General features: G+C 53.9%; 1 protein-coding gene across 24 annotated transcripts in view; it reads right to left on the bottom strand.

The window, feature by feature from the left end:
* GRIN1 (glutamate ionotropic receptor NMDA type subunit 1) overlaps positions 1–22,339 on the bottom strand; it is a 39,222-nt gene extending 16,883 nt beyond the window's left edge. For 19 of the 24 annotated variants that reach the window (XR_010435509.1, XR_010435510.1, XR_010435512.1 and 16 more), the window contains exons 1-11: positions 21,890–22,339; positions 18,388–18,522; positions 11,746–11,922; positions 7,285–7,347; positions 6,397–6,497; positions 4,653–4,774; positions 3,873–4,047; positions 2,413–2,557; positions 2,234–2,317; positions 1,173–1,308; positions 178–305 (exon numbers count right to left, since the gene is read on the bottom strand). Coding sequence is in view for 17 of the 24 variants with exons in the window: in XM_064677256.1 (XP_064533326.1) it covers positions 178–305; positions 1,173–1,308; positions 2,234–2,317; positions 2,413–2,557; positions 3,873–4,047; positions 4,653–4,774; positions 6,397–6,497; positions 7,285–7,347; positions 11,746–11,922; positions 18,388–18,522; positions 21,890–22,147 (1,524 nt within the window). In the remaining 7 variants the exon portion in view is untranslated. The remainder of the gene's footprint in view (positions 1–177; positions 306–1,172; positions 1,309–2,233; positions 2,318–2,412; positions 2,558–3,872; positions 4,048–4,652; positions 4,775–6,396; positions 6,498–7,284; positions 7,348–11,745; positions 11,923–18,387; positions 18,523–21,889) is intronic. The other 5 variants (XR_010435511.1, XM_064677253.1, XM_064677262.1 and 2 more) reach the window with 2 other exon arrangements.
* Positions 22,340–22,355: the final 16 nt, after the last annotated feature.

Genomic DNA, 22,355 nt, shown 5'->3' with positions numbered 1-22,355 from the left:
GAGAGCCCACACAGGATCAGACTCCTGCCCTGACACACTTCCCCCACTAGCCAGGATCCCCACACGTGCCAGGCATCCTGCACTGCCCTCCCACCCCACCCCTGCTCCAGAGAAGGGCCTGGGGGTATTTCAACACATGATAAAGGCAAAGAGACATCACAGGCTGCCCAAACTCACCCGCTCTTGGGTACCAAATTTACCATCAGCCACCAGGTGAACCTCATAGGTGAAGTTCATGACCCCTGCCAGCCGGATGAGCAGGTCGATGCAGAAGCCATAGCAGCACAGAGCCACTGTGGGACGGCCTGAGGAGAGGAGACAATGGGGGGAGGAGTGGAGGCAGCCCTTTGCCAGGAACCCCATGCAGGATCCATGGCTGTCCCACCGAGAACAGCCACCTCACGGCTCTGGTTCCATATGGGGTGTAACCACCTTATGCATCAGGGCCATCTGTCTGATCACCCTCTCACTGCCTCCATCCCCTCTGGTGTTGGCAAGTTGGGGACAAAGGGGTCTTATTCCTTCTCTATGTCCCAGTGAGGTGGGCTGAGACCTGGTGCTACCCACCCACTGAGGGCACGGTGCATGTGCTGGACCCACCAGGTTGAACACAGCCCAGGACACAGTCCAGGGCTGGGGGAATGGTGTGCACAGGAAAGCATGACGGGCCAAGGGGATGCCCTTTAGGTGGATTTGGGCAAGCCTGGCATTGCTGAGCAGCTCACCCTCCCCCCAGGTGCTCACTCCTCACCCTGACATGGGCTTTCCATAACAGTTTGAAACTGGTGTTGTTCATATCAGTGCCGGAAGAGCTAATGTGCCTTGAGAGTCTCACTTCTGCTGGAGATCAAGGCAAAGAGAATTAGAGCATGTCAGGAGACAGAACCTTGGGGTGCAACCCCCAAAACAGCCCTGGAGCCCATCCAGAAAAGAGGCAGTGGGAAAGTAATCTGTTGGGTTCAAAAACCTGAATCCCAGTGCCCAATTCCTGCACAGCACTACTGTGGGGCTGAGCTGATGGGGGTCATTTGGGGGCTGACTGTGCTGTCACCTTTCTGTTCCTCATCCTCTAGGCTACCTGTGTGACTGAGGACCCTCCCTGAGACCTCTTCTTGGAGTGGCATTCTTCATCAGCCTGGTGGGCTGGGGGAGTCACCCCCACACTGAGTTACCTGGGATGGTCTCGTTGGGTCCAGTGCAGAAGACCTTTTTCACAGGATCTCCATTGATGGTGAATTCCTCCCTGCACGTCCCATCTGCTTGCGTGGGCTTCACATACACAAAGGGCTCTTGGTGGATCGTCACAATCTGCGAGGCCAAGCACAAACACCCTCTTGTCTCTGTCCCCCTCCAGAGCTGCATTTCCCTGGTGAGGAGCTGGGCTGTCCTCTCTGCACCAGCATGGCTAAAATGCCCGGGTGCCCTTCCCAGCTGCCATCTCAGCACACAGGACTGCTCAGCCCAGCAGTAAGACCTGGCTTTGGCACGGAGAATCACAGAATCATAGAATCATTTAGCTGGAAAAGACCTTTAAAATCATGAATTCCAGCTGTTAACCCAGCACTGTCAAGGCCACCTCTAAGAACATTTACTTTCCCTGATCCCAAGATGAGGAACAGCTGTATCAGCACCCTCCTTCACGTGGGACTTTCACATGAGCCTCAAAACCCCTCTCCCTAACAGGAGGCTGATGGGGGACACCACACAGCCAGGATTAGTGCCCAGAAAGGTCCTCTAGACACTGTCATGCTGCCCCAGGCTAATGCAGATATTTCAGTCCTACCATAGACCTTTTCAGTTGTGCAACATCCCAAAGCACCAACACCACCTCTACAGGGACAAGGGCTCACTACCAGCAGGAGTGTGTCCCTTGCCCGGACAGCAGGACAAATGAATGGCCACAGTGGTAAGACCGGCCTGCCCAGGATCCAGTCACTAAAGTGGCTGCTGGGTGTTACCTCAGGGAAGAGCATGAGAAGCAAAGCAAGACTGGAAAGACCTTCTTCCAGTGTCACCTCCAGCTTCTGGAGTTTGATTACAGCTGAAAGCTGTGCTCTGAACACCCTCCAGTACCTTCTGTATTGTTCTGCTACATCCTCTCTGAGGTGCCCCAGGTTTGCAAATGCTGCTGAGAGCTGCAGAGGCAGCAGTGGAGGTGGAGGCAGATAAAGTCATGGCCTGGCATGCAGAGAGCTGAGGAGACCTGCCACCCCCTAATGCCATTTGCTGTTACCTTCAACTTGGTCGACATCTGATAGCCTTGAGGTTTCTCAGTTTCCCCCCCGGGCCAGATAATCTTCCTGTCGTTGGTCAAGACCTGTGAGTGATCCCAGAGGAAGCAGAGGGACGTAAGGCCATAGGTAAACACCCCAGTGCACACACTCCTTCTGCCCAGACCAGGCCTGTACATACATTGCTGCCGTTGTAAATCCCAACTTGGACCAGTTTCCGGTTCTGCAGGTTCATGATGCTGTAGTTGGCAAACTTCCTGTCCCCGTCCTCGTTGAACTCCACGCGGCCAGTGACACCCTCCGAGTACTTGGAGGACATCAACACCCTAGAGAGGGAAACACAGTGGGCACAACCTAGAAAACCTGCTGTGGCCATTGGGACCCCTAAGAAGGCATCAGAAGGGCAAATCTTTCTCTCAGTTACCTGCCATATGCACACTATCCTACAGAAATCCAGCCAAGGCTACCTATGGTCTGTTCATAGACCAGCAGTCATCCCTTCCTGGTGGATGGAGCCATTTTCCCAAAGTTCACTACCATATCTGCTGTCACTGTCCCTTGTTTTCCAGTAGATCATTCCCATTTCCTTAAGGAATGATGTGTCCCACAACACCCAAGGACACCTTCCTCTTGGCGTCCCTTGGGAGCTGCGTCCATGTCACAATTCCTGGTGCTTCTGATTGGCACCAGCTCATCACAGCCTGCATAGAGCCCCAGGAATACACCACCAAGAGGAGACCAGCCCCCAAACCCTGGAAAGATGATAGTGAAGATACAGAACAATTGCCTGAGCCACTTGTGGAGAACACCTTTGACTCGCTCATGCCAAAAACTGTTGCTGCAGAGGATGCCAGAAATATTTCTAAAACAAACTTCAGGCTTTGCAGGTTCCATGCTCAGCAGAACCCAGGTCTGCAGGGAATTGCTGCTGTACCACAGTCCAGCCTGCAGAAGAGGCCCTTGTGGTTCTGGCATCCAGACTGATGTGCACAAAAACTGGGTTCTGGGAAGCACATGCAGCATCTGTCGATCCTTCTGCCCATGGCAGCAAGACCCAACACACACATGCTCTCATCTGCCTGTCCCATGCAGGGAGATCTCTTGCCACCAAGATCTGCTTGCAGCACACTGACCCATGCCACAGCCCTTGGAATGTTCAGCAGGAAATGTGTCCGCAGCACCGAGCTTCAATTTGACAGAAACATCCCCCTACCCTGATTTGGCAGAAAAACCCCTCTCTCCCACTTCCACTCATGGAATTAAGATCCAGACTGGAGGACACCATGGCCCCCAGATCTTTTCTTCCTAGAGTCATTTCCTGCCCTTACATCCCAGCTGCCCAAGCATTGCCCAGGGCAGCATGGTTTGGCATGGAGCAACTTGGTGCCAGGCACCAGATGATGCCTAAACTGGGTGCCATTTCCTGAGCCTGTGTCTGGGATGGTTTTCTAGGAGAGTCTTCACATCCAAATCATGCAGGAGAGTCCAGTCAGCCCTGTGCCACATGCCCCAAAGCTTTAGTGACAGATACTCTGAGCAAAGCTGCCATGTCCTCCTGCACCTTTTCCACATACTCCCACCTTTTCCAGCTCTCCCCCAGCAGGTCCTCTGCTCCCTCCAACAGGACCTTTTACCAAATACCTCTTGAAAAGGGGTCCTGTCTTCCAGATGTTGGTGTTGCCCACGCAGCCCCGTGGTGGGTCTGTGATGTTCTCCTTCTCAAACAAGTCGTGCACAGCCTGTGCCACCACGGCAACAGCGTCGCTGATGTGGGCGGACTCATTCTTCCCATTGATGAGCTGCAAACCGATCACTCCTGCCCGAGAGGAGGGGAGGAGGAAGGTCAGCACTCCTGGGCTCGCTGGCTGCTCCAGCTTTGCTCCCATGAACAGGGTTTGGAGATAAGCAAGCACCTGGTTATGGGCTGGGGACCCTTGGATGCAGTGGGGAGTTGCCTGAGATTCAGGCAGGGGCAGCAGCGCAGGGCGGGCACCGTCCTGCCCGCCAGAGGGGTACGGGGACAGCTACATGGGCCACTGACTGCCCGTGCTCCATCCCCAGCGCCCTGCCCAACCCTTCCCCCAGGAGACTGTCAGCTTGCAAAGCCCCAGTGATGTGGATTTGGGGTATAGCAGTGTGAACAAGGCTGCTGGACTGCTGACTCCCCATGCAGGCAGGGGGAATGGGAAGCGACATGGGGGACCCTCCACTTGCTTGGGACCACCACGGCACCATGTTCCCCCAGCCCAGGGGGTCCCCGGGGGGGCAGGAGCCCCTCATGCTGGCTCTGTGCAGGGTCTCCAAGCACTGATGGCAGCAGGGTGGGTGCCTCGGGGGTGCCTCGGGGGTGCCTCAGGGGTGCCTTGGGGGTGCCTCAGGGGTGCCTTGGGGGTGCCTCAGGGGTGCCTCAGGGGTGCCTACCATCAGGGGCGTAACGCAGGGCACTGCCCGAGATCTCCCGCTCCCCCACCAGCCACACATAGCCCGAGCCCGTCATGTTGAGCATGGCTGCTGCTCTGTACACCGTGGCTGCATCGTCCTCACTGCAACGAGAGGAGTCACAGAATCACAGAATGTGCTGAGTTGGAAGGGACCCACAAGGACCATCGAGTCCAACTCTCAGCCCTGCACAGGCCCAACCCCAGAGTCACCCCCTGTGCCCCAGAGGATCATCCAAACCCTCCTGGAGCTCTGGCAGCCTTGGGGCTGTGCCCACTGCCCTGGGGAGCCTGGGCAGTGCCAACCACCCTCTGGGGGAAGAACCTTTTCCTGAGATCCAACCTGACCCTGCCCTGGCACAGCTCCAGCCATTCCCTGGGTGCTGTCCCTGGTGCCCCCAGAGCAGAGCTCAGTCTCTGCCCCTCCTCTGCCCCTCCCCAGGAAGCTGGAACTGCCATGAGCTCTGCCCTCAATCTCCTCTTCTCCAGCTGAACACCCCAAGTGCCCTCAGTGTCCTCCCCCAGCTTCAAATCAAGGCCCTTCGCCATCCTCGTTGCCTCCTTTGGACACTCTCTAAGAGCTTAATGAAGGGAAGGGCAATGTGGCTCCAGGCCCCTTTTCTCCTGTGTCAGGTCCCAAGGTGGTGGCAGTGCCAGGGAAGACACAAGTCCAGGTAGCCCTTCTCTGACAACTGTTTCTCCTGGGTAACAGCTCATTTCTTGAGCAATGGGAACCTTTCTCCCAGCTTCACCTGATCCCACAGGACCCGGCACTGCCGAGCATCTGCACATCTGGCCCAGTCCTTATGCTGCAGGCATGGACAGTGAGACTCCCCTCCTCCACAGCTGGACCAGGATACACCGTCACAGACTGCAGCTGGTTCTGCAGCTGCTGACACTGTGCAGGAGAGACATCCCAGCCTCACTGGTGACTGCCAGCTCCCAGGCCAGCAGCATGTCCAGCACAGCACAGCACCCACCCCTTGCCCAGGACATCCCTGTGTGGGGCTGTGCTGCTCTCAGATGGGGGACAGGTAATTTTCTTCCCAGAGGCTGGTGTGGGGCTGTGTTTGGGTTTGTGCTGAACCAGGTTGATCATACAGGGATGTTTTTGTTATTGCTGAGCGGGGCTCACACACGGGGCCAAGGCTTTTCTGCTTTCCTGCTGCCACACGGGCCAGGAAGTTGGGAGTGCCTGGGAGGAGACACAGCTGGGACAGGTGACCCCAACTGATCCAAGGGATATTCCAGACCATATGATATCCTGCTCAGTATATAAAGCTGGGGGGAAGAAGGAACACTGAGGGATATTTGGAGTGATGGTGTTTGTCTTCCCAAGTCACCATTCCGTGGGATGGGGCCCTGCTCTCCTGGAGGTGCTGAACACCTGCTGCCCATGGGAAGGGGTGAAATAATTCCTTGTTTTTCTTTGCTTGTGTGAGCAGGTTTTGCTTTCCCCTTTCCCTATTAAACTGTCTTTGTCTCAACCCACGAGTTCTCCATCTTTTACCGTTCTGATTCTGTCCCTGATATCGTTGTTGGGGGACTGGGGGAGTGGCTGTGAGGGACTTGGCTGCTGGCAGGGGTTAAACCACAATGAGGTTTTCTCTCGTGCTCCTTGGAAGGATGACAAACCTCAAATCTGCTTTGACTTCAGTTCTGGGCAGTGTTGCAAAGGGGAGAGGAGAAAAGCAGAGCAGGGAGGGGAAGGAATGGCACTGCCTTACCTGGCAGAGAGGATGATGACTCGAGCCTCCAGCTCCTTCGCCTCCAGCAGCAGCGATGTCACATTTTTGGTTCCAGGGTCAAACTGAAGCACTTTCTCAGCCTGTGATTAGTGTGAGCAAAGCTGGTTAGTGTGGGAGCCCCAGGACTGGTGGTGAGAGCCATGCTATCTAGAAAAGGTCAAGAGAATTCATTAAACTGCACAAAAGTCTGCTAAATAAGATTGGTTATAGTTATTTTTTTTCTTTTTTCTTTCCTTTCTTTCTTTTCTTTCTTTCCTTCCTTCCTTTCTCTTTTAAGGTTTTGGCCTTTCAGTTGTTTTATTTTTTTTATTTTTATTTTTTTTGCACTGTGCATGCAAACTGAAGTCAATCAAGACCCAAAAAGAGGCGTGCATTGTACAGGAAAGAGAAAAAGGCTTTGAAATGCAATTGAAAACTCAAACGAGTGTTGTTTTTCAAAAACATGGGAAATGAGAAAAACATATTGCACAAGGTTAACCTTTGGGAGTCAAAGTGAGCAACTTACACCAAGGAACCGTTTCCTTTGGGGAGGAAAGGGGGTTGGTTCAACTTTCCAAAAAAAAAAAACTTGCAAGTTAATTACTGGTTCACATGCATGTTTCAAAAAGAAATCCTTCCAGGGTCAGCTGGCTAAGTTTCCATTCTCAAGTCCAAACCAAACTATCTCAACATAAAAACGTGCTACCAAGAAACATAGTCATGGATTTTTTTTTTCTTTCTTTTATTTTCTTTTTTTTTTCTCTTTCACTTTTTTTCTTTTTTTTTTTTTTTTTTTTATTTTTTATTTTTTTATTTTTCTGGTGGCTGTGGCTACTTTTCATTTGCTAGTTAGGTTGGTGGGCGGCGTGCATTTCCATGCATATATACCTTGGGTCCTCGCTTGTTGTCATAGGAAAGTTGGTCGAGGTTTTCATAGTTCCTTTTTTTACTCTGATGAATAATGTGCACAGAGAAAATATGTAGACACAGAAGAATATTATAAACAGTTGAAAATGACGTGTAGTAAAGCAATCCAACATCCACCTCCTCCTCCACTGTTTGCTAAAGGGTCTCTATAACGCTGGAGCTCGCAAAAACCACTATCAGGAGAGAGAGTGCCTCAGCTCTCACGGGAGGTCACGGTGCAAGGCCATATCTCACAGAGCAAGCCTGAGTGCCACAGCTGGTGCGATGCTGCAGTTGCATTTCCCTTGTGGGACTGGGGAATTCTTCAGCAAGAAATTTTTTATCTTAAGCTCAGAAACAATCTATGCATCTCTAAGGGCCTAAGTGGTGGGGTTTCCATGGAATTACTGTGGAAGTAAAGGACAAAATGTTGTGTACGGAAAGTGCTGGATAAAGGTAAACTGTTACAGTTAAGAGTATTAGCAATACTAGAGTCACTATGAGCATTACAATCTTGTTCACCCTCAGAGAGTTCACAGCAAATGAGGTGTCTCAGCTGAACTTCTCACCCCCTGAAAGGAGGGAGCAGCCTTTTGGAGCTCTGTTGACATCCAAAAGAGAAAGATAATGTTCTCTACATCCCATGTTGGCTCAAAGCGTGGCGATATGAAGCAATGGTGATCATGGGATGACATTGCAGCTTTTACCTGGTGCCTGGGGAGGGCCAAGGGCACCTCATGGCTCTGTGGCACAAGGGTGGCCCTGGGAGGTGCAGCTACCCAAGACCACAGTGCCCATAACCTGGCCCTACAGGTGGCTAGTGGGGCTCACTGCTTGGTGGTCTCCACGCTGCTGACCAGAGCAGCACTGGGGCTCAGGACAGGGGGCTCAGCATGCTCTGACCCTGGAGACGAGAGACCGGACAGAGAACCTGCTCCTCCCCTTGTCTCCTACCTGAGCCACTTCTGCTGCTGGGCCCCAAAGGAGCCCAAGGCATGAAACCTGCTTCTGGAGGTTTCCTCTTCTCCAGGCAGTGTACTGAGGGCCAAGAGCCTCTGCTCTCAGGAGCCGTGACCCTGCAACCGCGTGCACAGAGCCCCGTGGATCTTCCTGCGAGCAGGATCTTCCTGCTGTCAGGCCAACAACAGCCATCTGACAATGCCTTCGGGAGACGGCTTGGCAGGTTTTGGTGGGACAGTGTCTGACCTCTTCTTCTTGACCCCACCCCACCCCTGCTGAGTATTCCTGATCTATGTATATGGGGTATGGGACACAGCTCTATTCTGATCTTCATTTTTCCAGAACCTTATGGCAATGGCAACTGATCCCTGACAGGAACCAGACCCTTTGCACCCCTGGAATGCAAAGGTTCATGTTCCCAGGTTGTTTCTTAGACAGCCAGGTTTTATCTCTGTGTCTCACTTTCCAAACTAAGTAGCTTGCCTTTTCCTGAGCACTCGGGCCAGTCTTTGGCAGGACATTTTGCAGGTCTGCTTTCTGTGCAGCCATGTGATCTTTGCTTTCTTCTCCTTGGACACAGCCTGGCAGGTTTTCATTGCTCAAAGGAATTGAGTCCTTGCAAGGCAAAGTATCTGAGGAGGCAAAATCTGCTTGGAGTCCAGGTCTGCCTTCAGTTCTGATGACATCCACAGCCAGGATTTCTGCAGTGGCTTCTTAGAGACTGCTGAGATTGCAGTGAGAGCTGGGGTAACAACTGCCTTCAAGGAGAACAGAGGTGCAGGACAGCATGAATGTTCTCCAGAGATGGGACACTGGTCATTTCTCCTTAGGCACTGTCAATGTAGCCAAAAACTTGGTCATCCCTCTTGCAGCCTCCAGACATGAAGAGCCTTGTGTGCCTGGGATATGCACCTCGATCCAGGCTGGTCAGCAGAGTCTTGGGTGCAGCAAAGCTGGCACCTGATCACCTCTCCCTGTCACTATCCCTACAGAACTAGACTAATAATGTGTCTTTTTTCCCCCCCATTTTTCCATGTGGTCCTGCAGCCCTTCCCTGCTCTTCAGCTCATGTTTCACACAGGGACCCACAAATTAAAATTTCCACCAGGTTCTCAAGTATTCATTAAAAAAGTTGCCACTGGCCTAGAGAAAGAGACCCAGCACACCATGGACCTGCCACCTCTGACTTGGACAAACTCTGGTTTCACAGTGTCCAACACTCCCTCCTGATCCTGAGCAGCACTGGTGGCCTGCCCAGACGAACAAGCAGAGTTGTGCTGGAGTGGAGCAGCAGAGTTACTGCTGACAGACCTAAGACAAGACGAGCACATGGGGTGTGCCAGGACTGGCCAGCATGGCCCGAGTGCTGGGCTTGGAGTGCCTGGTGGAAGTGCAAACACACAGTGGTGCCTGAGTGACACCCAGGGACAGTGCAGACTGTGGGGGACACAGCCATACTCCAATCCAAGAGCTCGAGTGGGCAGGGGAGTCTCTGAGGACAGGACCTCAGGGACTGTGACCCAAGCCTTGCAGAGGTCGAGATCAGGTATCCTGCCTGCTCCCTCCCCAGGGCCAGGCTGCCCTTGAGGAGGCTGGGCAGGGGCCCAAGGTACTCCTTCATGGCATGAAGAGAGTCAGCATGTCAGTGATCAGAAAAGGAATTAGAAGAAGAGATTAAGGAAGATAGGAAAGCCCCAGCAGGCTATCTACCACCTTCAAGACCAGTCAGACCTGTCTGTTTGACCTTTTTTGCAAGGAAAACAGAAACAAGATGCAGTGACACGCCCCAAAAGGAAGACAAAGTGACCTACCACCACAGAGCAGGTGTCTCAGGCTGGAGAGTGGCCAGGACATCTGCAGCAGCCCAGTGGTTGCCAAGACATGTTATAGATGCAGTGCAAATGTGGGGCAGGTCTGAGCACATCCCCTGCTCCCCGTCTTTCAAGCTCCAGATCTAAAATCTTTCCCATGTGATGGATAGGGTGAAGAAGAAATGCACCCTGTGCCTGGGAGCATCACATGGAGCAAGCAAGGAGTGGAGTCATGAGAGGGAGCAGCAAAAGGGAACACAGAGGAACTGTAGGAAAGCAGAAAGTGGAAATCAAAAGATGCAAGGAAAGGAATGAGAGACTGACAATGGCTCTCCTTGGATGAGTGACACTGTGCTGGGAAGAGGTTTTGGAGTGAAATATATTCCGCTGTCACCCAGCAGGAAATTGCCTTGGGAGGCAGGAGGATCCCACCATAGCTGGTGGCACGTCAGTGTCTCATGATGATCCAGGATGCAGCAAGGATGAGACTCCTCGGAAATCACGCCAAAACCAAAAGCCTGTTGTTCAGTGTGGCTTGTGCCAGCCTGCAGCCCTGCACCAGTTGTTCACCAGGGAGGTGATGAAGAGCAGTGACAGGCTGCTCTCTCTGATCTCTCAGCTGAGTCACCAACTCCAAGCACAAGAAGTGTCTGTGGTCACATCTCCTCAACAGCTGACTGACTGCCAAAGGTCCAGCAGCTGCTGGTGGGGCTGGAGAAGAGCAGACTGAGGTCCCTGCCTGTGACCCAGGAGGGAACAGCCCTGAATTGGTTCCTGCCCTGATGCTGCTGAAGACTTGGATGGGCTCAGTGTCTGCACACCCGAAGGGGACTCACCCTGCCCCAGGCAAGAGAACGTGCTGGGACTTCACTCTGTAGGGCACGAAGTGGTTCCTTGTCTTCCAGATTGCAGCCAAACAGCTCCTGTGTTCTCCTTCCCTGCTTGTCTGGAACGTTAGCTTGGTCCTTTCACTCCACGCCGCAGGTCTGTGGTTGTCCTCCTGAATCTCTAGCAGGCTTGGGGACCTCCCTCCCTGCTCCCTGCTGGCCCTGAGTGTAGGTGCAGTGCACCTCCTCCATAAAGCCACAACCGCCCTCTTGTACCAGCAATGGGTGTCAGGAAAGCAGCGTTTGGCATGTGCTTCGATGGAGATGGGAACGGGCGCAGCCTGCGGCCCACGGCTCTACACAGAGGGTGCTGTGCCCCTCGGGGCAGCAACACACCGGCTGCCTGGACCCTCCTAAGCCTCTAAGGTGAGCCCCGGGAAGCCAATTCAGAAGCTGCTTTTCAGGGTTGGTTTGGCACTGCTGGGTCTGCCTGGCCCCGGGGTGGCGGTAATGGGGCAGGTGCTTCCCTAAGCTGAGCGACTGGTCCTCTCCTTAGGTGGGAATCTTGGGCGAGGCATTTGCAGAGCTCCAGGTTATCCTTCCCTTCATTTTGTAGTCGATTTACATGTAGGAGATTTTGACCATGGCAAAGCAAGTGAAATGAATAAAGTACAAAGTTCTGTCAGGTACTAGTCAGACACTGTTGATGCTTTAAGCATGTTAGCCATGTTACAATGGAAAGAAAAGGTGTTTTACATACAGAAATCTACATACATACAACAGCCCGAGACTTCTAGTTTTGTTGTTGCTAAAACAAAGCTACAAGACAATGTTCAGGAACTGACCTTGGACTCTTTCTCCTCCAAGAGGGTCTCCAGCTTCTTTTGTGCAGCACGACCTTCGTGGTCGTCACTGACTATCAGAATGACGTGGTTCCAGTTGAAGACTCTCATCATCTCAAACCAGACGTTGGCCTGGTGAGAGTATGGAGGGACCGTGCGCAAAAAGGACAGGTGGATGCTCTGCAAGGAAGAACAAGAGCTCAACACAGACTGTGGGCTTGTCAGCCAGGTTTGCAGGGACAGGGCTGGGATCACAAAGCCATTTTGGGAAGACCTCTGGGTTGCACACCTTGAGCACACCTCTAGTGCTAACCTGCACTCCTTCCTTCTGCTTGAGAAGCAAATCCTGGCTGTGATTTTGTACCTCTCTGTGGTTAATCTAGAGCATGGCAAAGAGGGTTTTTTGCTTTGTGGTCCACAGCAAAGAAAAGCCTATCGAGCCATGAAGGGCCAGCAGTGTTCAGTGCAAATATAGCCTTGCCTCTTGGCTTTTCAAAATTGTTACTGCGCAATGGACATCACAAAGAACTTGAATTCCCTTTAGAGAGGAGCAAGAGGCAGGTACAGGCAGCTATATATTAGTTATTTGTCATGAGAGAAGTTCAGAAAAGCAGTTTTATAACATGGTCTCTGACTGTTTCTAGGTCAGCCTGTTCCACAGGAGGAGGCAGCTCTGGACTCATGTCCCAGTTGACCCCTCTGATTTGGTTAAAGACATCGTTATGGTTGGATGATTGTGCAATAGCAATTCCAGCCTAATTAAGTACAGCACTGTTAGGGGAGCAACTGGACCAAAAGCTGTAGCTGACAGAGAGCTCTCAAACAAATGCAGCTTTTCCAAAAGGCCCTACAGTCAAATATTAGACAGTCAAAGTGCTCATGCTCAGCAGGGCCCTTACTTGGCAACCCAGCTACATGCTGGAGGGGGGCAGAATTCTGAACCAGAGAGGACAGAAAGGAAAGCACCATAATATTTCTTTCTTTGAGGCTGAGATGGCTGTCTGGACCAAACAGGTCTTGTCCAGAACTGCTCACCGAGAGACCAGACCCAGTACGTGTCAGAAATGTCCTGAAGGGGCCAAAGTAAATCACACTGGAAGGGAAAAGGAATCATGTCCCCCATGGACCCATACAGGAGGAACAGACACACCAAATAAAGCCTTTTCCTCACACCCAACATGGTGATAATGTCAAACCAAACCATGAAATCTGTAGAAAATAGTGTCAAACCCCTGCCCCTGCCCTGGCCCAACACACAGGAACGATGGAGGCAGCAGAAAACCACCAAGCCACTGAGGACAACTGTGGATGTTTAAACAAAGGAGGAAGCAAACCAGGAGAGCCACAACAAGCATCTCAGAGCTAAACAAACATCTCAGAGCTGATACAAACATTCACAGTTTTGGGAAGAGCAGCAGAAATGTAAGTCACCCCACAAGCCCAGCCCTAATCCATTGGATTGGGAAGAAGCCCCAAGAGACAAACAATGGAAGAACAACCACAGTCTCCACACCAACACAGTGTTCAAGATCTGTTTGGAGTCAGCAGAGATGCCCAGGAGTTTCCAGGTCCTGCTCCACAGCTTGGGCCAGGGATGCACAAGATGGATCTGAGCATTTCTAATTTCTAATCCCTGACCACTTTTAATTGCTTTAAGAAAATCCAGGGAAAATGAAAATGGGAAAAAAAAGATCAGAAAAGAGCTGGGAAAAAAACCCAGAAAAACTAATATTAAAAAAAAATCAGCAAAACACAGGCTAAAAAAAAAATCAGAATTCTAACAAAATGCATTCAATCCATTTTTGAAATTAAAAAATCTCTGAGATTTCAGTATATTACATCAAATTATTTTCTAGTTTCCCATTAGCTTGTAAAAATGGTGTTTAAACTGATCATGGCTTCCTTAACTATTGTAAATACATATCACTTGGTTCAGATGAACAATTTATTGCAAGGTTGTTGGGGGCAACTTGGTTTAACAGTTCAGGGAAATTTGCTTTCCGAGGTGGTGTCAAAAGGGCCATGGACTTGCCCTGATGGTATCTCAGCTCCTGGATTACAGAATTGTAGTTTTTAGATAGGAAAATGAAGAATAATTCATGGCAAGTTCTGTGAGGGTGGTGAGGCCCTGGCACAGGTTGCCCAGAGAAGCTGTGGCTGCCCCATCCCTGGGAGTGTCCAAGGCCAGGTTGGATGGGGGTTGGAGCAACCTAGACTAGTGGAGGTGCCCCTGCCCATGGCAGTGGGGCAGGATGAGATGGTCTTTAAGGTCCTACCCAACACAAACTATTCTAGGATTCTATGATGATTCTATGTGGGGTCAGGACTTAAGAACTGCAAATTACTAGTTGTCCTGACTTGGTTGATGTGAGTACATACAAAGAGGAGCTGTTGGTGTGTGTGAAAGCCGGGGCTCTGTGTGTGCACAAATGTGAGCACATCCATGCAGAGAGCATGTGAGTGCAGGTACCCCTGCAGGGAAAGTGCTTGGGTGCTGGAATCCCTGTGCACAGTCTGCACGTGGCCATGCTCTGCCTGGGACAAGAGGCACGTGTGGGTGCCTGCTGATGGAGTTTGTATCTGTAGGGGATGTGCACAGGGCATGGCTGGAGGCCACCACGGGTGTGTGCCCACATCAGGACCACGTACAGGTCCTTGAGTGAAAGGTTTGCTATCCTCTTACTTCTGCCTAAGGGCTCGTCCCAGCTCATGGTCCATGGCTGAGGGAGTTATTTTTCCTACAGAAAACTAAAGAAAAATGAAAGCTTCAGAGTCTTGAGTAGGCAACGTGCTTTAGTTTCACTTCCTATGGAAATGTGCTCAGTCTCCCTTCTAGCAATTCACTCCCAAAATGAGCTGCCTGGGCAGTTTCAAAGAGATTGACAGAGATCTCAACCTATAAAGCTCAGGAAAATTTAGTAAAAATCCCCAACTGGGTATGAAAAAGAAGCGGTGGCCAGTGTCCCCACGGAAGGAGCCTGCCCACTGCCCCACGTGACGACTGTGGACGTGGGAGGGAGCTGAGACAACTCTGAGACAGCTCAGACGTGTGCAGGAGGGATTTCAGTGGGGACAGGGGTGTGGGCAGCTCAGACTCAAATGCACTGCCTGCCTTTCCCTGCAGAGCACAGAGGAAGGGACGTGGCAGCCTCTGGGGAATGGCCACTGTGGAGTGGGGGGTGTCTGTCCTTCTCCCAGCTGGAATCCTGAGAGCCTATGAAGAGCTCTCCTCCACTGGGATGAGCGGGCTCCATCAGCCCAGCACTGCTCTAGCCTGGTCTGCTCTGGAACGTTCCAGGCTGCCTGACTGAGGGCTGTGCTGCCCTGCTGAGGGCTGAGCTACTCTACTGATGGCTGGGCTGCCCATTCCTGGGGCAAACAACTCTGTGTTACACTAAACAGCCTCTCCAGTCATTGCTTACAGGTGAAGGAGTTCTGATCCTGACCTTGGTCAAAGGGAATTGCTTTTTCCCCACTTCCAGTGCAGCTTCCCACTCTGATTAAGAAGGTTTCTGCTGAGCATTGTTGCCAGTGAGACCAGTAACAGAGAAAAGTACCCCTCTCAGTGAGCAGTGCCTCACTTCCAGGCATGGAGTGGTTACAGTGAGACCAGGAACCAGAGGTAAAAGCCATCCCCAGGCTGAAGAGAGAGAGAAAGAGACAGACCTCATGGCAACTACCAGGACCAGGTGCTGGAATTGAAAGAGCTCTCCAAGTGCACCATGACTAAACTCCATTTTCCATCTCTTTCACCACAGAGCAAGTCTCAGTTAAAACCCCTTGATCCTCCACTGCAATAGCTCTCAGATTAGGGTATGGTGTGGGGCTCAGCACCTCTGGGCACCCAGGATGTCCCTTCATCCCCCCCACATAGGTGGGGATCACGTTCCACATGGTGATGATGAACAGCACCAGCTCTTCCTGGCTCTTGAGCTGTGCATTTCCCCACAAACTTTGCTCTCACACTCTCCATGTCATTTCACATTTCTCATATTGCCAAGATGTCCGTGTCATCTCATTTTTTCAGCTGGGATGCAAAGGAAGTATAAACACCCCCAATGACACATGGGAGCAGGAGCACTAAAGCACAATCCAGCCTGTCCATGCAGGGGGCCCAGTAGGGGAAGGCCAGAGTGTGATTTTTGCAATGCTCAGTCCATGAGATCTCCATGGAGGGCTCTCCACAGTGATGGACACCACAGCCATGGGGACTGCTCTGATCACTTTACCATGAGAGCCCCCTTTCCTCCTCCAATTCCCTTCTCACCTCACTCTGAGGTGACTGGGATTCCAGAGACCCCTCAGTGTACAGGCAGGACTATGCTGGATGGAGTGAGGATCTTGGTGAAGGAACAGGCAATGATTTCATAAGATGTATGTACAAGGGGGCCAAAGGCTACCAAGCCAGAGCATTCAGATGCAATACCACTTCTAGAACAAATAGTTGGTGGGAGCAATAAAGCTCCCTTCCCTGGGGTATCTTTGTTGGTAGACTGGCTACAGCTCCTGGACCACTGTGCTTGACTGGAGATGCTCTGGGAGCATCAAAAGATACTGGGCAAACCTGTCTGTGCTGAGGCCCACACCTCTCCTCCCCCTGGCAGCATAGCCTGCAGAGGACCATAATTAACTCCACTTCAACTCCCCATGAAATTTAGCTAAAATTGCCTGATGCCTTCAAAACCAATCAGGGGCGTACATACAAAGTGATCTTACAAGCTTGTTTCCATAGAAACTAAGCTGAAAGATATAATTTACTGAATTTAAAAAGTAACCCAAAAACCAAGCTGATCACTGGAAACCAAAAAGGGAACAGCTGAATGTCCTGTGTCACATGAGCCAGCCTGTCCTACATGGGGTGAGCAGAGCCTGTCCCACGGCTTCACACCCCTCTGTCCCCCATTTCACTCCCACGTTTGCTGTCCCTTTCACTGTTCAACATCCTTTGCTCCTCTCCCCAGTCCCTGCCTTTGCCCCATCTCCTGCCAGCATCTCCACCCTCTGCAGAGAGCTCCAAGCCCCCAGGCCCCCATCTGCCTGGATGGGCAGGTGCCAAGCAGGAGGCCAGACAGGCAGGACTGCTCAGAGGGGTGAGATGAGCCTGGTACAGGCAGGGTGGCCTCCCTGCTCAGTCTGTGCCAGGCAAGCGCAGCCCACAGCCCTGCACTGGCTGAACTCCCCAAAATACTCCATGGAGAGCATTTCCTGACAGTACAGTGGGTTGCTCCTCCAGCCCTGAAGTGAGTCAGGTGCATTTTTTGAGCCAGATTTGCAGAAAACATTTGAAATAGGAAAAATCTGTCAGAAGCAGAGAGTGCCAGGGCAGGTCCCAGCCCCTTGGGGTGGGCACGCCAATCCTGCCCCAGGTTGTGCTGTGGACAGGTGGTTTGCTTTGGTGAGCACAGCCCTGCAGAGATGGAGCAGGCCCCAACGTGTGCAGGGTCCCCTCTCCCTGCCCTCCTGGCCCCTGTGACAAGGTCTCTCTCAGTGACATTTCCATCAGACTTATTTCCACTCCACAGCAGCACGAAGCAAATTCTCCCTGCACAGTTGCTGCCTGCCCTCTCCCTTGCTCTGTCAGCTCTGTTGCTATCCCTCTCCCTCTAACCCGGTGGGACCCTGCCCATGCAGGTCCCCAGCCCAGCCAGCCACCATCACGGTCACTGCTGTGGTCTTGGCTTGGTGTCCATCCTATCATGGCTTTACTGATGGGAGATGCCAAGAGCTGCTGCTCTCCAGCTGAGCAGTGCTGCTGGTGCATCTCTAGGAGCCTCTGCTCCTCCCTCCTGAAATTTGACTTCATTTAGCATGTAGGCGGAGTGACTATTTTTGCACAGAACATTTACATTTGTGAATATTCACATTTTCCAAGCAAAGGCCGATTCATGCTTTGAAACAGGCTTGATCTCACCCACTGAGCTCGTGTGCCTGCATGGAATCCTGCAATGGCACGTGGATGGCCTGGCTCTGCTCAGCTCCTCCCTTTGCTTTCACTAATCACAGATGGGCTGTGAGCTGAGGGCCAGGGCAGCACCTCATTGCCCAGGGCCGGACACTGCCCCCAGACCCTCATCCAGTCTGGAAGCCTCTGCGGGCCCACAGAGACAGCTGCAGTGGTTTGAGACATTGGAATTTGAACCTCTGTCTTGAGTGCTGGCTGGACTGAGTGTCATGTGAAGCCTCGGGATATTCTGTGATCTCCCTACCAATATCCCATAAACCCAGAGAAGTGAATGCAACCGAACAACCCTCAAGCCCCAGAGAGCTCCTGCCCGATGTACAGGCTCTAATAGGATCCTCCTGCCCCTCCACAGGCCCACACACACGGGGAGCCCCCTGGACCCCCTGGCTGTCACTAGTGAGCAGGGCAGGAACCAGCTATGCCTGTGCTTGGCTGAAGAGCAGCAAGCCCAGCAGCCTGGCAGAGCCGCGCTGCAGAAATCATCCGGCACTATGTAGGTCAACACTGGCAGCTGTGAAAAAATAACGTACTGGGGAATGCAGGAGAGAGAGAGGGAGCCGCAGGCTGAGTTGGAGAGGGTGGACAGACAGACACAGAGTGTTGGCATCATTAACCCTCCTGATGGGCACTCTTGATTTACAGCACATGTATGAGGTACTAGACTAGAAACATGCATCAGTTACCTTATCAGAATATATAGACATGCGTGTTGTCAGACCAATGACAGGGATCCTGTAGAAGCCAGCTGTGTATGATACAGGTGTTGGTGTTAGGTGATCGTTGGGAGCAGGAGGGTGGCTAACTAATATTGCATAGACCTGCAGGACAGGATACACGACACAAACATTATTTCACAGGAGCACATCAGCTGTCCAGCATGATTTTTTTTTCCTTTTCTTTTCTGCAATGTTAAACAGCCCCATGTTAACACGATAACGGCATTGAGGTAACTGGGAACAGGGAAGCAAGGACTGTGCTGGGAGCTGTGCTGTGACTGGAGGTGATGGGTCTGCTCAGGGTTATATCCTAATGGAAATGCCGTGCCTACCAGCTCTGCTCAGTAAACTAATAACTTCCATGGATTACAGATTAAAAGGAAACATCTCCCTTGCAGTCACACTGTGTAATGTGATTTCTTTAACCACACATTTAATACTCAGTTGTAATTCCCCTCTGAGGACTATTACAAACAAAGTGGTCAGCTGGGACTGCGGCGGGAGCGCAGAGCCACGGAGCGAATCAGCCATCTGGCCCTGGGCACAGAAATGAGAGTACTGGGGGGGCAGGAGCTGGGATCTGCCCTCAGCATGCCAGGGGGAGGGGATCTGGGTTATACCAAAATGGGGAAGGACGATCTCGGCAAAATCCTGCTGTTATAGCAGGGCTGGGACTTCGGTCTCCAGCAGGATCCTATTTTGTGTCAAACGGAAAGGAAGGAGATGGGTAATCTCTGGGGGATCTTTTGTTACACCAATGCCCTCTCACAGCACAAGGAATGTCCCTGGACGGTGACAGGTCTCCAGCGAGGGTGAATTTGTGCAAGGATTTTGATGTCTGGGAGGAAATAACACTTCTTCTTCCCCCAGGCATCTGCCAGAGCCCCAGGCTGGAGGGACAGGTCGCCTAGACAGGAGAGGAGGATGAAGCGTCCTGAGGAAGGGGGCCTGGGGTCTAGGGGAAGAGGGACGGTCCCGCCTGGCATTGGGTGGGAGCAAGTTGAGGGTGCAGAGCGAGCTGGGGCAGGGGCTGGAGATCTTACCGTGGGAGAAAGGAGGAATTGCTAGAGAAGGAGCTGGGGGGATCCTGGGGAGGCAGGAGGAGGGGATGCCCAGCGCAGAGCTGCCCAGTGCCGCGCTGACTCGGGGTGGGTGAGGACCTGCACCCAGCAGAGCTGGGGCACGGCACTGGGATAGCACCAGGCCCTGGGGGCAGGGGCTGGGGGCTGTGTGGGGGCCAGGGTTGTACTGCGCTGTGCCGCACAGCAGCTGCTCGACGGGAGCCATTTTACATTGGCGGGCTCCCAGCCCCTCCTCAGCCTCGCAGCCCCCCTGCTCGGGCACAGCGCCGGCGAGCGAGGACCGAGGATGCCCGTGCCCTAAGCCCCTGGGGCTGGGAGAACCTCTGGGTGTTGGGACAGAGAGCCCACCCCCAGCACCCTGACCCCCAGCACCCACAGCCCCCCCTGCGCCCCGGCTCAGCTGCCTCCCCATCCCGCCGCTCACGCAGGGATGTGCCAGCGCCAGCCCCGGGCTCCGTGCGGTTTGCCATGGGGACAAGGCTTAGAGGTGGCACGGACACAGGCATCCATCAGCTGGGAGCAGTAAATGGAGCCTCGGCTCAGTGAGGGACCCGCCTGAGCCTTCTCCGGCTGCCGCTGGACAGCGGGGATCTGGTACATCCCGTGCTGCTCCGCCGCCCGGCTCGGCCACCATCCCGGGCATGTCTCCAGCCATCCTCCGCCTCCACGCTGGGAAGCCGAGCTGCGAAGGTGTCAGCTATTCTCCACTACGCACCTCCGGCCCCTCCAGCTCCCTCCCCTCCCGGCTGCGTGTGCCTGGGTGCATTTCTGTGTGAGGCTCCGTGGTGAGGGCATTCATACAATTTGGGGTGTGTTTGTGCCTGCACATGGGTCCATGTAGACCTTTTGCATGTGCATGGGTGTGTTGGAGGAGGGGGTGGGTTTGTACCTGCCTGTCTACCCCCCCGGTGGCCCCAAGTGGCGGTACTGGGGCTGGTAACTGGGCTCAGCACCCAGAGCTCATGCAGGGGAGGTGGAGAGGCCAGGCCACAGGCTGCACGGGGCACCCTGGGCACCCAGCACCGCTGAGGATTGGGACTGCTCCCTTGGGTCTGCTGAGAGCAAGCCATGTAGACAGGAGAGAGGATCATGCTGTGCTTATGTGCACAGTCACACACAGCACTCACCATGTCTGTAATCCCTGTGTCCTGGGGGGTGGCAGTGGGTGTGCTGGTGTGCACCACTGGGTGGTGTGGGGGGCTGTGGTGCTGTGTGCCATGGGGGGTGCAGCAGTGTATGACCTGGGGGAGTGTGGGGGGGGAGGTGTGTACATGAATCACTGTGGGTCTGTGTGTGTGCCTGTGTGTATGTTTGTGTGTGTCTGTGTGTGTGTCTGTGTGTCTGTGTAGGGCACACATTGGGGTGTCATGTGTGCATGTGGCTCAGTGTGTGCTCCTGTGTGCACATGGAGGTGTGGATATGTGTGGCACAGCACGTTTGCACACTGGTGTGAGTGCAGACATGCATGGTCTGTGTGTGCCCGTGTTTGCACAGCAATGCACGTGTGCTCATGGCATGTGTGTGTGCAACCCGTGGGCATTCCCACAGTGTGTGCACGGTGAGTGTGCATGGATGGTGTTCCCCATGCCCACACCTCCCCACAGTGTGTGGATGTCCATACATGCTCACAGCCCTCTATGTGCCTGCGTGTGCCCATGGTGTGTCTGTGTGTGGTGTATGTGCACACGTGGTGTTGAGTGGACATGTATGTGCACCCACTCTGTGCATGCCCAGGGCGTGTGTGTGATCCCTTGTGTGTCCTGAGGGGTGTGTGTGAGAGAGAAAGACTGTGTGTGCCCCAGGGGTGTGTGGATGCCCATGTGCACCCTGGGGTGCGTGTGTGAGCCCATGTATGCTCTGAGGTGTTGTATGGGAGCCCATGTGAGCCCTGGAGGGTGTGCACATGGCCATCTGTACCTGGAGGGGGTGTGGGTGCCTGTGTGTGCTCCAGGATGTATGTGGGTGTCTGTGTACACCCAATCGGGGGTGCAGGTGACTGTGTGTGCCCCAGAGTGTACCTGGGTGCCCATGTGTGCCCTGGGGAACATGTGGATGCCTGTGTGTGCCCCATGGTGTATGTGGGTGCCCGTGCGTGCCCAGAGGTGTATGTGGGTAGCCGTGTGCACCCCGTCGGGTGTGCGGGTGCCCGTGCGTACCCGGGGTGTGTGCGGGTGCCCGTGAGTGTCCCGGGGGTGCTCAGAGCGCGCAGTCGGCCGCTCTTACATAAAGGCTGCAATGCGGGCAGCGCGACCCGGGCCCCGGGGCAGGACCCGCACGGCGCGGCTCGGCCGGGGGGCTCCGGGGGGCTCCGGGGGGCTCCGGGGGGCCGGGGCGGGGCGGCCGCGGGGGCGGCGGGGCGGCGGGGGAGGGTCGCCGTCCCGGGGTACCTGGCTGGAGATGAGGTCCTCGCAGACGGACAGGGCCATCTGGATGGCGTTGGGCTTGTGGGTGACAGAGGTGGCGTTGAGCTGGAGCTTCCAGGTGCCGTGCCGCTTGTTGGCCTGGTTCACCGCCTCGCGGAAGATCTGCTCGTGCTTCTTGGTGCTCAGCACCGCGCCGATGTTGACGATCTTGGGGTCGCAGCCGGCGCGGGCGAAGGAGGAGGAGAAGAGGAGGGCGAGCAGCAGCAGCCGCATGGTGCTCATCCACGGGCGGCCCGGAGCCCGCCGGGCCCCCCGCGCCCGCCCGCCCGCCCGGCCCGCGGGCCGCCCGCCCGGCTCAGCGCGGCCCCATCCGCGGCCCCGGCGCGGCCCGGCCCGGCTCGGCGCGGCGCGGGGGGTGCGGAGCGGTGCGGGCGCTCTCCCTGGTGCTGAACCGCCCGCCCGCCCCGCTCCGCCCCGCGCTGCCGCAGCG

Source organism: Pseudopipra pipra, chromosome 20 (genome assembly GCF_036250125.1).
Source record: "Pseudopipra pipra isolate bDixPip1 chromosome 20, bDixPip1.hap1, whole genome shotgun sequence".
Taxonomy (NCBI): domain Eukaryota; kingdom Metazoa; phylum Chordata; class Aves; order Passeriformes; family Pipridae; genus Pseudopipra; species Pseudopipra pipra.
Note: the sequence above shows the minus strand (reverse complement) of the source record. Positions and strands in the feature narration are given on the sequence as shown.